At 39.6% G+C, this 13,077-nt stretch overlaps 1 protein-coding gene across 2 annotated transcripts in view; it reads right to left on the minus strand.

Annotated features, from left to right (window-relative positions):
* The window catches only part of cps1 (carbamoyl-phosphate synthase 1, mitochondrial), a 46,581-nt gene extending 39,368 nt beyond the window's left edge, over positions 1-7,213 (minus strand). For both annotated transcript variants that reach the window (XM_068328831.1, XM_068328830.1), the window contains exons 1-13: positions 7,043-7,213; positions 5,423-5,532; positions 4,295-4,439; positions 4,046-4,135; positions 3,901-3,957; positions 3,703-3,795; positions 3,472-3,561; positions 3,048-3,176; positions 2,824-2,930; positions 2,205-2,346; positions 1,899-1,976; positions 562-660; positions 214-309 (exon numbers count right to left, since the gene is read on the minus strand). In XM_068328831.1, coding sequence (XP_068184932.1) covers positions 214-309; positions 562-660; positions 1,899-1,976; positions 2,205-2,346; positions 2,824-2,930; positions 3,048-3,176; positions 3,472-3,561; positions 3,703-3,795; positions 3,901-3,957; positions 4,046-4,135; positions 4,295-4,439; positions 5,423-5,532; positions 7,043-7,162 — 1,356 coding nt within the window. In that variant the 5' untranslated portion in view covers positions 7,163-7,213. The remainder of the gene's footprint in view (positions 1-213; positions 310-561; positions 661-1,898; positions 1,977-2,204; positions 2,347-2,823; positions 2,931-3,047; positions 3,177-3,471; positions 3,562-3,702; positions 3,796-3,900; positions 3,958-4,045; positions 4,136-4,294; positions 4,440-5,422; positions 5,533-7,042) is intronic.
* Between the last annotated feature and the right edge of the window lie 5,864 nt (positions 7,214-13,077).

Raw genomic sequence — 13,077 nt, forward strand, 5'->3', positions numbered from 1 at the left:
ATCTGTTAGAAAAACTGAATAAGATAAAAGCAATTTTCTGAAAATTAAGCACTCCTGTTAGTGACAAGTAAATTTGCAAGCAAATAATATAATAATAGTGATTATTTTTAAGAACAAGTTATATGAGCAGACTGCCAAAAGAATGTTCAGGTGTGCTAACAAAGCTGAATTTTCTTCTGAGGACTACAGAGCAGATGTTAGTGTATGTCTCACCTTCATGGCTTTGACAGCCTGAGATCCAGAGTAGTCAAACTCTCCCGCCTGACCGATGGACAGACCTCCAGAACCAAGTACAAGAACCTTTGACACCTACATTACACAACAGATGGGAAGTTTAAGTCACAGTTATCAAATTAGTATATCATAACACAGCAAATAGGAGCAGCTGTGCAGCAGAAAACTCTATTAAACAGATGTCTATGAATGATTTTATAATATGGTTGATCTATTGTGAAATTCATTAAAAATGATTAACAAAGAGCATTTAAACAACTTCAGAAATGATTATCACTTCTAGCTATAATGCAGCGTGGTCCTCTGCACCTATCCGACACACGTTACCTGGGTTCTGGGAGGGATTTCGGGCTTCTTAGGCATGACTGACACTATGTTTGCATCCTTTCCTTTCTTCATTAGTGATATGAAGGCATCAAAGAGGAACTGCAGGAAGAAAAGCAAATGTCAACATAAGCTCTGTTTAAACAGCATATTAACAACATTAGGAAGCATCACATTTTCTGACACCGTCGCACTCAGCATTGAGCTCACATTTACTGAACCACCCTGGTGGTTGATATGAAGGCTAAGCTCTGCCTATGGGTACAAGGCTTTTATTATGGAACAAATTTCACTAATCTCACTGATGCCTCAGGTCACTTGTGTTTACTTGGGTAAAGCCATGACTACTTAGTGCGTCTGTCTTGCTTTTAATCAACATTCAGAGAAGACAATACTTTCAACAAAGACTGTTGCATGCACTGAAATAGAATTTGTGGTTTATGTTAGACCCTCTCCAAGCTGGCTACAGGTGAGGTGCGGGGTACACCCCATATGGGACGTCAGCTCATCGCAGGGGCACACATAAACACAAAATCATTCACACTCACACACACCTACAGATATTTTAGCGTGTCCAATTCACCCACGTTTTTGGAGGTGAGAGGAAGCCAGAGCACACAGAGAGAACACACGCAGACAGAGGTAGAACGAGCATAGCGCCACACAGAAACACCCAAGGGGGAAAAGAACCCAGAACATATTTTTTTCAAATGTTTTTTTATCTCTTGTCTTTTATAATATTAATTATAAAATAATTTTAATATTCAGTCCGACAAGATGGATATACAAAGCCATGCTTTTATAAGCTTGCAAATCAGCCTGAAATTATTTTTCCTACAAAGACTGAACTCTTTTTTTTTCTGTCGAGGATATGAAATCAAAATCAATGATGTTTCAAACTACAAACACATGATCAAAACAGGTTTGTGAAAATGCAACTGGAGCTCTTAATGCACTCAAAAGTAATTTAACAATTAGCTGTTGTGTACAAAACAGTTAGTGACATAAAACACAACTTGTCTCGAGTCGCCTGAGAAAAATGGCGTGCTCTTTTTTGTTTGATGTAAATTAGAAAGCAAACAGTCATAACTTTATTAGTAGTAGCTAACTGACAAATAGTTCATCCGGGGACAGTTTACTGCTGAACTACAGTCTTAAAATGCCTCATGACTGAGAACAGCTGTAGCAAAGGATCATCAATGCTGTACCTTCATGACCCAGGCACTAACACTAGTGGCTCCAGTGCCGTCTAACATCAGGCACCACAGAAGTTGCACCAAATGAAGTAACTTAAATTTAATATAACATTAAGGTACTTCATTTAGGGCAGCTTTAATTACCTCAGTGTCCGTGGGACCGCCTTTAGCTTCTGGGTGGAACTGGGCTGTGAATACAGGCTTCGATTTGTGCATGATGCCCTGGAGAACGTGCAGAGTGAACACAATAAAACAAACTAACAAAACAGTATTGTGCATTTTTTTTTCTGTTTGTGTTAGCATAGATTTGTCAAATATTATTCTGCAAGCTAAGGTCCATAAGCAACGTTCCATCATCTTTTATTGTTTTCTAAAATGCATTTAATCTGTTTATTCAAACTCAGAAACAACAATATCCTTGCTTGTAGACTTTCACACAGTCAAACTTACTTCGTTGGTGCCGTCATTAGCATTAATGAAAAGCGGGCTCCATCCCGGGGGCAGAGACTTACTATCAATGCCATAGCCATGGTTCTGCGCCGTAATGAAGGCCTGACCAGTCATTAAATTCATCACGGGCTGGTTTTGGCCTCTGGGGAACAACAGGCAGACATTAAGTACTGTATGTATTATGTTATTAAATCTCTGAAACCTGTTATAAATAACTTGTGAGAGCAACAGAGTTTATGTAGAGCACAGGCGTTCAAGGTTCCCTGTGGATTTTCGGACTCTCAAACCATCATGGAACGCTTTATAAAAGTAACTTATAGTCAAAGAAGTGCTGTTCATGCTAATTCACAGGGAATGTGGGGGCGCTACCAAGATATTAATACTGTAGATGAAGAAGAAAACAACAGATAACATTGGGTGGAAACAATAGAAACAATATATCTTTGATACATTTGCCTTTTTAAAGAATATAATGTACTTTACATATTTATTAAACTATCAACACAGTTTGATGAATATCAACATATATTCAGATTGTTTACTCCACAGACCACCTTTAAATACAAGGTTTTTTGAAGATCATGTGTATTGTGACTTATTTAGCAATTATAGAGTTCACCTGTTGCCCATGGGGAGCTTATATGACTTCGCCCCAGCAGCTAGAGCAGTGATCTGGTTGCCCATACATATCCCAAACACTGGCTGAGGACAATCCTCCTCCAACACCTTCACAGGAGTAAATACAGATAATGTAAATTAAGGCACAACGAACATCATGTCAAATCTTTATTTTATGAAATTACTGAAATCTTCTGCAACTTTAAGTATATAAACACACCCAACCTTTCGGACATTTTTGACGAGTGTCTCAGCCAGAGCTGGATCTCCTGGCCCATTGGAAATGAATAGGCCATCGTATTCTAAACTATGCAAGTCCTGGTTCCAGGGTACCAGGTGGACCTCAGCACCCCTCTGTATAGACAGGGGACATATAGAGTATGTTCATTTTAACAACAATTATTAAGTTCAACAACATAACAAAACCAAAAGACAGAAGGAAGATCACAGGCTCGTCGTACTGACCAACAGTGGAAACCATTTACAAGCTAATATCATCACTATATAAAACAAAATATTGCAAGTTGTTTCTTCTATCTGTGGAGTTTTGCTGTACTTTAAAATATTTGTCTATGAAAAAAAATCCATTTTAGTTAAATGACAGAATGAGGAAACACTCAACACCACATTCCTCTGCATCTATTCTCACCTTAACCAGCAGGCGAATTATATTATGTTTAATACCACAATCAACAGCCACCACTTTCAATGGGTTTCCTTTTCCAAACACCTTGATTTCCTGTAATGGGAGACAAACAGCAAAGACAGGTTAGCATGTGTCAACAACATTATTAAAAAGAGAAAATACTACCTGGGGAGTTTTTTGGTATTTGGTCTGCCTGACACAATGAGAAGAACGATAACAGTCTGCAGTTGTTACCTTTGTTGAGACCTCTGCAACCAGGTTTTTTTTGTTCGGGTCAAATATCTCCACAGACTGCCCATTAACTTCAATCTTTCCCAAAACTGTACCCTGAAAGTAAAACACAAGTAAATCGACACATCCAATATCTTAACCTCCTTGAGAAAGCCCTAATAAAAAATATCTAGCAGTATAACATTTCAGGTATTCCACTACCTTGTCCCTGATGATCTTGGTCAGCATTCTTGTGTCTATTCCAAACAGCGCAGGAACCTTTAAAGGTGGAAAGTTACATTTATAAATTTACCAGCAGTAGTCCTGGGTTAATGTGAGTTTTAGATGAAACAACATATTCCCTAACCTTCTCTTCTTGCAGCCATTGTCCCAAAGATTTGACTGAGTTCCAGTGGCTGTACTCGTGGCTGTAATCTTGGACCACAAGACCAGATACCTGGAAACACGATAGCACACCCTGATTATCTGATTCAATGTTTACTTTCTGAAATGTCAGGAAAAAAGTCAATCTGACAAAAAGACATTTATCATTTATGCACATTAATTATTAACAACAACTTAATGTGGTGTTAGCATGGGTATAGTATGTTCCTACCTGGATACGGTCTGACTCCACATATTTTCTCAGACCCAGCTCATCCAGCTCCTCGGTGTTGGGGACACCATAGTTTCCAACAATGGGGTAGGTCAAGCTTAGGATCTGACCTCTGTAGCTGGGGTCTGTCAGGGCCTCTGGATAACTGGAGTAAAATCACAACAGCATAAATGTGTCTGGATATTATAATGACATCAGGCACTTCACACTCATACACTAAGATGCAAGATAGTAATGCTTAAATCTCCCAGTATCCCACCTCTTCCCTGCTGTCTGCTGATCTGCAAGGTGGAATAGCAGTTGTAACCGAGATTATTTTGGTCATGTGTCTTCAGGAAAATGGATGGATGGATTATCATGATAATGTTTTGAGCTCTTTCTAACATCCCCGACTGAAAACATTGTTCTTGTGATCATATGGAGACAGTTGGAAAGACTGTAGTTGACTTGGAGGCCTTCATTGGCTTGCTCATATTGCTCATGTAACCCTGTTAAAATGTTTTGGCAAGTTTGCAAATCAAATAGTGAAGTAACAGTAAGCTTTTGAAACGCTGAGACTGGAAGAGCGATATTTCCAATCACCATGTCCTTGGACATGACAAACTTGGGGCAATAGGGAATGTGTGAGACAAGTGGCTGCAGAGTTTACCCCGCTTTACAATCAAGGCCCCACACGTGACTGTTGATGAGTGTTTGGTTGCATTTTGTGGGAGCTGTCCATTCTGGCAACATATTCCAAGCAAAACTACCAAATTTGGTGTCAAAATACGATGTTGGGTTGCTAACAATCAATATGCTTCATTCTGGAAGAGTCATGAATCTGCACCCCAAATTAGATTTGGATGAAAGATACAAATACGCTAACTATAAAACTAAAAGTTTGATCTGTTGGTGGCGTTGCAGGAAATGTTATATCATCACTAAAATCAATAGAATTATTCAACAGAAAGATGGATGGATGGATGGATGGATGGATGGATGGATGGATGGATGGATGGATGAATGGATGGACGGATGGAAGGAAGGATATACAGTATTAAAATCTGATCTGTGCTGGTTCAAGTACAGTACACTATTTTATCTAAAACCTAGTGTAGTTCTACTGATGCCAGCAGGACTCCTTCTTACCCCACCAGGCCAGTGTTGAAGACTAGCTCTCCAGCTGCAGAGCCTTCATGCCCAAAGGAGAACCCTTTCATCCTGGTACCATCCTCCAAGACCAAGTGGGCTGTCTGGGCCTGGGAGTTAAAAGAAAGCAGGCATATGACGAGCAAAATCTCACCCAAATAATAACGCATTCCTTTTTCTATGACACAGGTTTGGACAGATCAAAAGAAAGCCTTTGAAATAAATGTGTTGTAGACTGAATTCAAGAGTTGTGGCAACCAGTGAGACCCTGGAACTTCATGCTGAAGCTCTGGTCCAGTGTGTAATGTGGTATGAATGCTGAGCGAGACAACTCTCTTCTGTTCTCTGTGTGTTAAATACTGTATATGAATATAAAGGTCGGGGACCCACTACCACTACGACCTCCAGCTGGTGGGTAACAAATTATCTCTCTTACAAGACTCACTGATTTATGAAATCGTATTCATACTTTCAAGGATGCATAAAATAAGGTTAGTAACCCCAACATTTTCAGCAGCTGTGCTGTTGAGCAACAGAAAATGTCATTGCAAGGCCAGCTGATCATCAGAATTAATAAAATACTGAATAAGAATTCATTTTTTGCTGTTTGTTGTTGCAACAGAAATCTGGCAATGGTCTCTCAGATTTTTAGCCTGAGGACAGGAGGGTTTTAAAAAACAAACAAGATGTGTCAAAACATTTTCCAAATTCTCTATCAGCAATCTCGTGTTTGCAAAAGGTTTTTTTTTCTTCTTTTATGATGTCCTGATTTAACTATGTTCAGCACTGCATTACTCTGTGCGAAAAGGGCCATCTAAATTCTGGCTTCAGGCATCAGATCAGCAGGACTCAGACACATACATTTTTAAGAAAAACCCCATGTCAACTGCATCTGATCCCCCAGATCAGAAATATTATTCTATGTCTGCTGTTCACGTTGTCCTTTTTAAATTGCAATTACGCAAAAAACATTGTACTCCTGGTGGATTTGTAACTGTGTCTGATGAGGAGTCAGAAAGAGAAAGTCCAATTGGAACAGATTCCAAACATGATGCAACTTTGCAGGGCATGAAGGCATGATACATGTGTCCGGTTTTTCTTTGCTTTTTGTATACTGTATTATTTATGACAGTAGTAAAAAATAATAATACAAATTAACCCTATCAAGTCAGTGATTATTATTCTTTAATTACTTCAAACAAAATTAAAAATCGTTTTTCTGGCACCGTTCCCAACCATATCAAAAAGAAATCTGTCCAGTTATTGTATTTAACTAAGGTCTGACTACTGACTCCAGGCGTGTGGTCTGAGCCGAGCTGGGCTGACATAACGCGCTCGTCTCTCTCCTGACCCGCTCGGCTGTCACCGCGCGTCATTTTCTGAGCGGTGACGTGTTAAACTCAGACACGCTTAAATTACGCAAAAATAATAAATGTTTGCTTTGTTCTATCAACGCCGAATACAACTTTTATAGTCGTCAATTCTGGAAAAAAAAAGTTTGAAAACTTTTGCATGCTGGAACATCCCTGTATGGACATGAGATTGCAAAATTGAGTGGATTACAGGGGGAGTGCTGCGGGCATTTTGTTTGCTGCGCATCGGTTCCCATATTTTCCTTACCTTAACGCTCAAATATTTAGCAGTACGACATCTCAGCCAGGCTGACGTGTTCCCCACTTTTCTGCTAACGACGCATCCTTGTCTCAGATACTGAACTACGCTGTTAGATAACAGCAACATGTTCTGGGTTACGTGGGACAGCGGCACACGAGGAATTGTACCGGTGCTTTAGTGTCAGTGACAACTACAAGTAAACTTGTCTGATTTAGGCCTGACTCTCATGGCGGCCATCGTTCGGGATTGGTCAACAGGCGTTGCTTTTCTCGACGCTGTAAGCAGACAACGTTGTGATTGGTCCTCAGGAAAAACGCCTATTTAGAGCCAAATCGGATGAGACTGATGCAACGAGGTGGTTCTGAAATCAACTTAGTATAAGTCCTTAAATATCAATAGTAACTGAGGAAAATACAACAGTTACTATTATTATGTATATGGTATTCTCTGTTTACGTAGACTCATTTGGATTCTCAAATACCCACCAGGCATAAAATGCTGTCGTTCTCTATCACTTATTTATTAATGTTTCTCAGTCTGTTGTGTAAGTGATAAGTTGACAGTTTTTAAAATGTCACATGAGGAAACATTCTTTGAATTAACTGTCTCCAACTTTGGGGCATTTAAAACTAACTGAAAGAGCATGCAGAAGAGTCTTTTCTCTTAAATCTTTTGCTTGAACAAGGGCAAACTGACCACGGAAAGGCATGTTGGTGGGATTAGGCCAGCCTGTGTATATTTGCTGATGACTGCAAGACTGCAACTCTGTGCAGAAGGCTGCCTGACTGCCACTCTGCTGGGTTCAGCAGTCTGAACTAAGTGGGTGTGAGTAATGGGACCTGTATATACTGTAGATCAGGAAATATCGCAGCCCTCCGGATAGTCATAAGGGAACAATACGCCATGTTCTCTGTCTTTGTTTTGAAAACTGTGATGTCACCTGCACATTTTTCAGAATGAAAATATTTCAAACAGGTAGATTTTCTGTACATTTATTTGTACTCATAATGAAATGTGCATATGCTTACTGTTCAAAGTGAGGGATTCTCTGTATACTGTCTGAACCTGTTCAAACAAAAACTCTCCTGACTACAGATCGTGTTCCCTCTTGGTCCACTTCAGACAGTGGATCACTGCTGACATCCAGTGCCAACATTTGGTAAAACGTTTCAGGGGTGTATGCTGTATGTTGTGTTGTAATGTCACACATGAAGTGTAGGTGACAGTGCAGCTCTATATACTGGAGTAACAGCTTCTCATAATATTTAGCTGGCAGCATATATTCAAAGCAATACATGTTTTACAGATGACACAGATATGTATACTATGCAGTAAGGGGTGCATCAAAGCACAAGATAAATTAACTGGATTGGGTTTTAATTTCTAGTAGATTTAAATATTTACAGCAATATTCTGATCAAAAAACTCAACAAAAATTTTTTTGTGTAAGATTTTCAGTCTGTTAACAGGCTCTGATGTATAGCTTGTCAGAAAATGTGAGGGAAGGTTGGAAAGGTTGATTATCATTCTGCTGACTCATCAAATGGCTGCCTCTCAGACTGCAGTGTATGCCATTATTAGATCACTAGAGCTGCTTTTGAAATTCTGGGTTTTTTTAAAGTTATTCAGCTCATTTGTATGCAAGATAATAATATTCAATAGTTGAGGCCACTGCCGTCCATTCATCCACTTACTACAATAGTTCATCACAGGGTCACGGGCTGGCAGTGGCCTATCCCAGTGAGTACTGGAAGAGAGGCGTGTCACACGATGGGCAAACATCCAGTTCCTTGTAGAGCTGGCACATGGACAGATACAATCATTCTGACACACACGCCTACTGGTTAGTTAGAGTCACCAATTGATCGAATCCATGCTTTTGGATTGTTCGTGAAATCCAGAAAGGACCCACACAGATCAAGGAAAAGAAAAAAAATATAGGTTGACTGAAGCAAGGATATCCAGATCAAATCATTGGTTAAATTTGACGAGATAACTCATCCCTAAGCTCGTCAGACAGTAGAAACTGCTGCTATAATCACATAGGCTTAAAGTATACATTGGATTTTTTTTCTGTTCTCCAAAAGTCACTTCCTGCTCCTGCAAATGTGTTAATAATTTCAGACAGCGGGAATGTGAAGCCCTTCAATACTCACCGTGGATATAAGTCTCGTTGTCGCCACCAATAATAAAGATCTAGTTTCTGTAGTGAAATGAGGCCTAAACATAGATAACACATCTTTTGACCCCTGGTAGGGGTCCCCATTCTCACAATTACACACATTGTAAACCCTTGCAAGTTCATGGTAATGCTCAAATTACTGTATGTAGTTGGTTCTGTAACAAATTTAAGTGATTGTTGACTGGACTTTATTCACAGTTTCAGACATTATCATTCCACGATCCTCGCAGGCCTCGTGCCAACATCCAGATAAATTCTTCCTAAAAGTTTCTTTTATCATTCTATTGGGAAGTTTTAAATATAATTTAAAGTTCAAATTACATCAACAATTCTTCTTTTCTACTTCTCTTTTTAACAATTTTACCACTGACCAAAAAACTCTAGCTACTTCATGCTAACAAAGACAGAATCACATATGGTACAATGGAAAATTGCTAAGTGATGATTGATAGAACAGGAGAAGCCTGTGCAATGTACTGTATGGAGCTTTATAACAGGGAGGGCTGTGATTAGCTCCTTCTAAATTCCTCCACTGATTGGCTCGGTTGCCACCTAATGGGCTCCAGTGTCTGTCCTCGGTGAGGGACCCCACATTGTCTGCGGTTTCAAGTTTGAGTTTCAGATGGTGACCAAGTTTAAGAGAGGACGTGAATAGCCAGTCAGGCCCCGTCACTGTTATCTTTGCCAGGTTTCTAAAAGCAGTCTTGCAAGAAGTAACTTCAGGTTGTTTTAAGGATCTATCAGGAGGTTTGTTTAGAGCATACTGTATTTAGATATCATTACAGTAGTTTACAGATATTGTATTCATTTTTTTTGCTTAGGCAGGAACAAGTTATTTGTGCAGCGTATTTCTACATCATGAGCGTCACCGGAATCTGAGTTTTATAAGTATAAAGAAGATGATGAGACTCACAGTGCAATTCTAGATAGCTTAATGAAAGAGAACTGTGAGCTTTGCAGACTTGTTTTCTTACATCCTTGATTTTAACTATTGTGGAGCAGTTTATTCAAAATGAGGAGCTCATATTCCTTCATGGCATAGCAACAATTTAAAATCAGCACATTTGAAAATGCATGGGAGGGAAGTTAATGGAAATTATAACATCAAGTAAAGAATTTGCCAGAGATCGAAAGGAATAGAAGTACTGGTTGTACAGAACTGAAGTACTCAGTAGATCCCAATTAGCTAATTTCTTTAAATATATCTTTCCCACCGATACTAGCAGCAGTTTTCTGATGTTAAAGTATGGGGAGAGGTGGTATTAGTAGTAGTACAGTAGTTGTATTTGTAGTCATAGTCGTTGTAGGATGGAATCCTTTGAGTTGAAACAGCCAGATATAAACCAATAATAATATTGATTCAACACTGTTGGGTAAAAACGTTGGCATGCAGCAGCGGTATTGAATTGTACTTCATTGACACCACTCTGACTTTTCAAAAGAAACGTTAAACAGTTTCAGAAAAAGGCCGATGGAGCTTCAGCCCCCAGAGTATTCAAGAAAGCAAAGGGATCAGCTGGAGAGAAAGAAGAAGACCCTCCCTTCATGCCTGTATTGGATTCCCTTCCTCTGTAGTGATGGTGTTCCCTGTAAAAAAAAAAGGGGGGGGGGGCAGCAAGTGTCTTTGTTTAGCCTGAACACATCTAATTCCTGTCCGGTGAGTTGAGGGATTTTGAGCGAGCAAGAGAGGGAAAAGAGAGCCTGCAGGCCACAAAGGCTGCATCAGCCCCCTTAAGGAGCCATGGCCCCTGCTCTTGGAAATCCCAAGAAACTTCACACCTCTCTGTAGGGACTATAAATAGGTTCCATCTGTGCCCCCAGGCTCAGTTACAGCCCCATTCCTTTTGGCATGGTTGGAGGGCAGGGAAGGAATCAGGGTTTGAAAAGAAGGACTGGGGGGGGGGGGTTGAACAGGGGTGGCTCGAATCAGAATCCTAAAACTACTCTCCAGTCATCACAGAGGGCTGACTGGGTGACCTTTGCTGCATGCTTTGACGTAAAGGAAGTCAATCAGTGCTCTGTACCATTAACTTCACAGCTCTCAACGCTTCAACTCCCCACAGAAGCAGAATGCCAGGGATCGATCTTTGGAATGTCACACCGCACCGTCTTCGTCACATGATTTTTTTTTTTTTTCTCTAGCTCAGGTTCTCCACATTTCATTAATCATGCTTGAATCATGATGGCTCCAAGGTTGAGACGGGCACTGTATTTTCAAATCAGCACCTACATAATTTCTGTCTCACAGAGTCTGTCTCTTGTTAGAAGCTGTGTAAGAAATTTGAACTGGGGGTGAATTTGAGAGATTATAACAAATGCATAGCAGACAGCGAATCGTATGAGTTTAGATAACATTGTCATTCCCAAGAGAAGACAGTTATAGCAGCTGTCCTGAAGCAAACCTAGAGGTGATATTGTGAAACGCCCTTAAATGCTTTGCAAAAGAATATCCCTGAGAACTTTCTCATCCATCTACTCTTCAGGTAAAATGTACATTCATTTCTTTTCTCAAACCACTTTACCCGCTTAACATTTTTTTCATTCCTGTGTGAGTTCTTGTTGCTCATAGCATTCCTCTCTTGGCTGTAATATTTCTCCAGATTGTTCATGCAAATTAGGTGAAATGACTTAACTGAAAGGATGCAGCCATCTAATAATAGTGTTTAGTTTAAATGTCTCCCATTTGGTTTTTTTTCCATTTTGTTTTCCACTTATGTTGTCGCTTCCTGTTACTGTTTGCTGATGCTTAAAGATCTAATTATCCCATTGACTCAAGATGATATTCATCATAATGTTTGAAACTGAGTTGCTTAGCAACACAGATGCCGACTAACTTTAAACTTCGAGTATGATTACATGGTGAGAAAGGACTGCTTACAAATTACTTTTGTAAGCTAAAGAAAAAAAGTATGATTATATTGTAAAACACACAAAGCACCTCAGATCTTAGCCAACTGGATGAGCTGATTACCAAAGAAGGTGTGACAGGTGTTATTCATGGTCTTGGCCCCTAATTCAGATTATATAGATCAGTATTGTTTCAGACCCAAAGAAGACAGGCCAACCACTTGTGAAATGTGGTGAGAGTTTCTATGCCTTTTTCGCAAGCATTTGAATGATATGCTGTAATTGATCCATAAAAGACCAATGTTTGCCGTACAACATTATACACACAAGATACCTCTACGTCCATAAACTGTACAGGGAAAATATGGAACAATGTATCAATTATTTCAGCTAACCAAGTGGTTTGGATTTAGGAATTTCAACTACTCCACGCTGATCCAGAATGGAATAAATGTAAGAAGTCTGTATTTGTGAATTTTTTAACTGTCTTGACATCTTTTGGAAAACAGAGCATCTACTTGCAGACCCGGGAACTGGGGCTTGAACCACTGACCTTTCGATAAGTGGACAATGGTCACACTAGCTCCGCCATGGCCATCTGTACATTTTCTTCCAGATGGATCTAATAGACGTTGGTGAGCCTGTTTAGTCATCTAGCATCATAATTACTGTTGAGTCTGCTGTGGTTGCAAGAAATTTGTTCAGTGCTTATTCAGTTATCTGCATATCTGAACGAAGATGTGAAAATAAACAAATACCTGAAAGACATCAGAATTGCTTGGATTTTTTTTTTTCAATCTGTTTGAACATTGGGACATATAAGCAAAAGCTACACATTTTACATATCTCCTGATTTTGTAAAAACTACAGAACAACTGAAAAATTGCGAAGCGGTGGGACATGAATCTGGCCATCATATATGGGATTTTTATGGCCTTGGAGGTGGAGGAAGAGGAGGAAGAAAAAGAATGCCCCTTCATTCTGCTTTGTTGTGCATGTACAGTATACGAAT

This window comes from Antennarius striatus, chromosome 12 (genome assembly GCF_040054535.1).
Source record: "Antennarius striatus isolate MH-2024 chromosome 12, ASM4005453v1, whole genome shotgun sequence".
NCBI lineage: Eukaryota > Metazoa > Chordata > Actinopteri > Lophiiformes > Antennariidae > Antennarius > Antennarius striatus.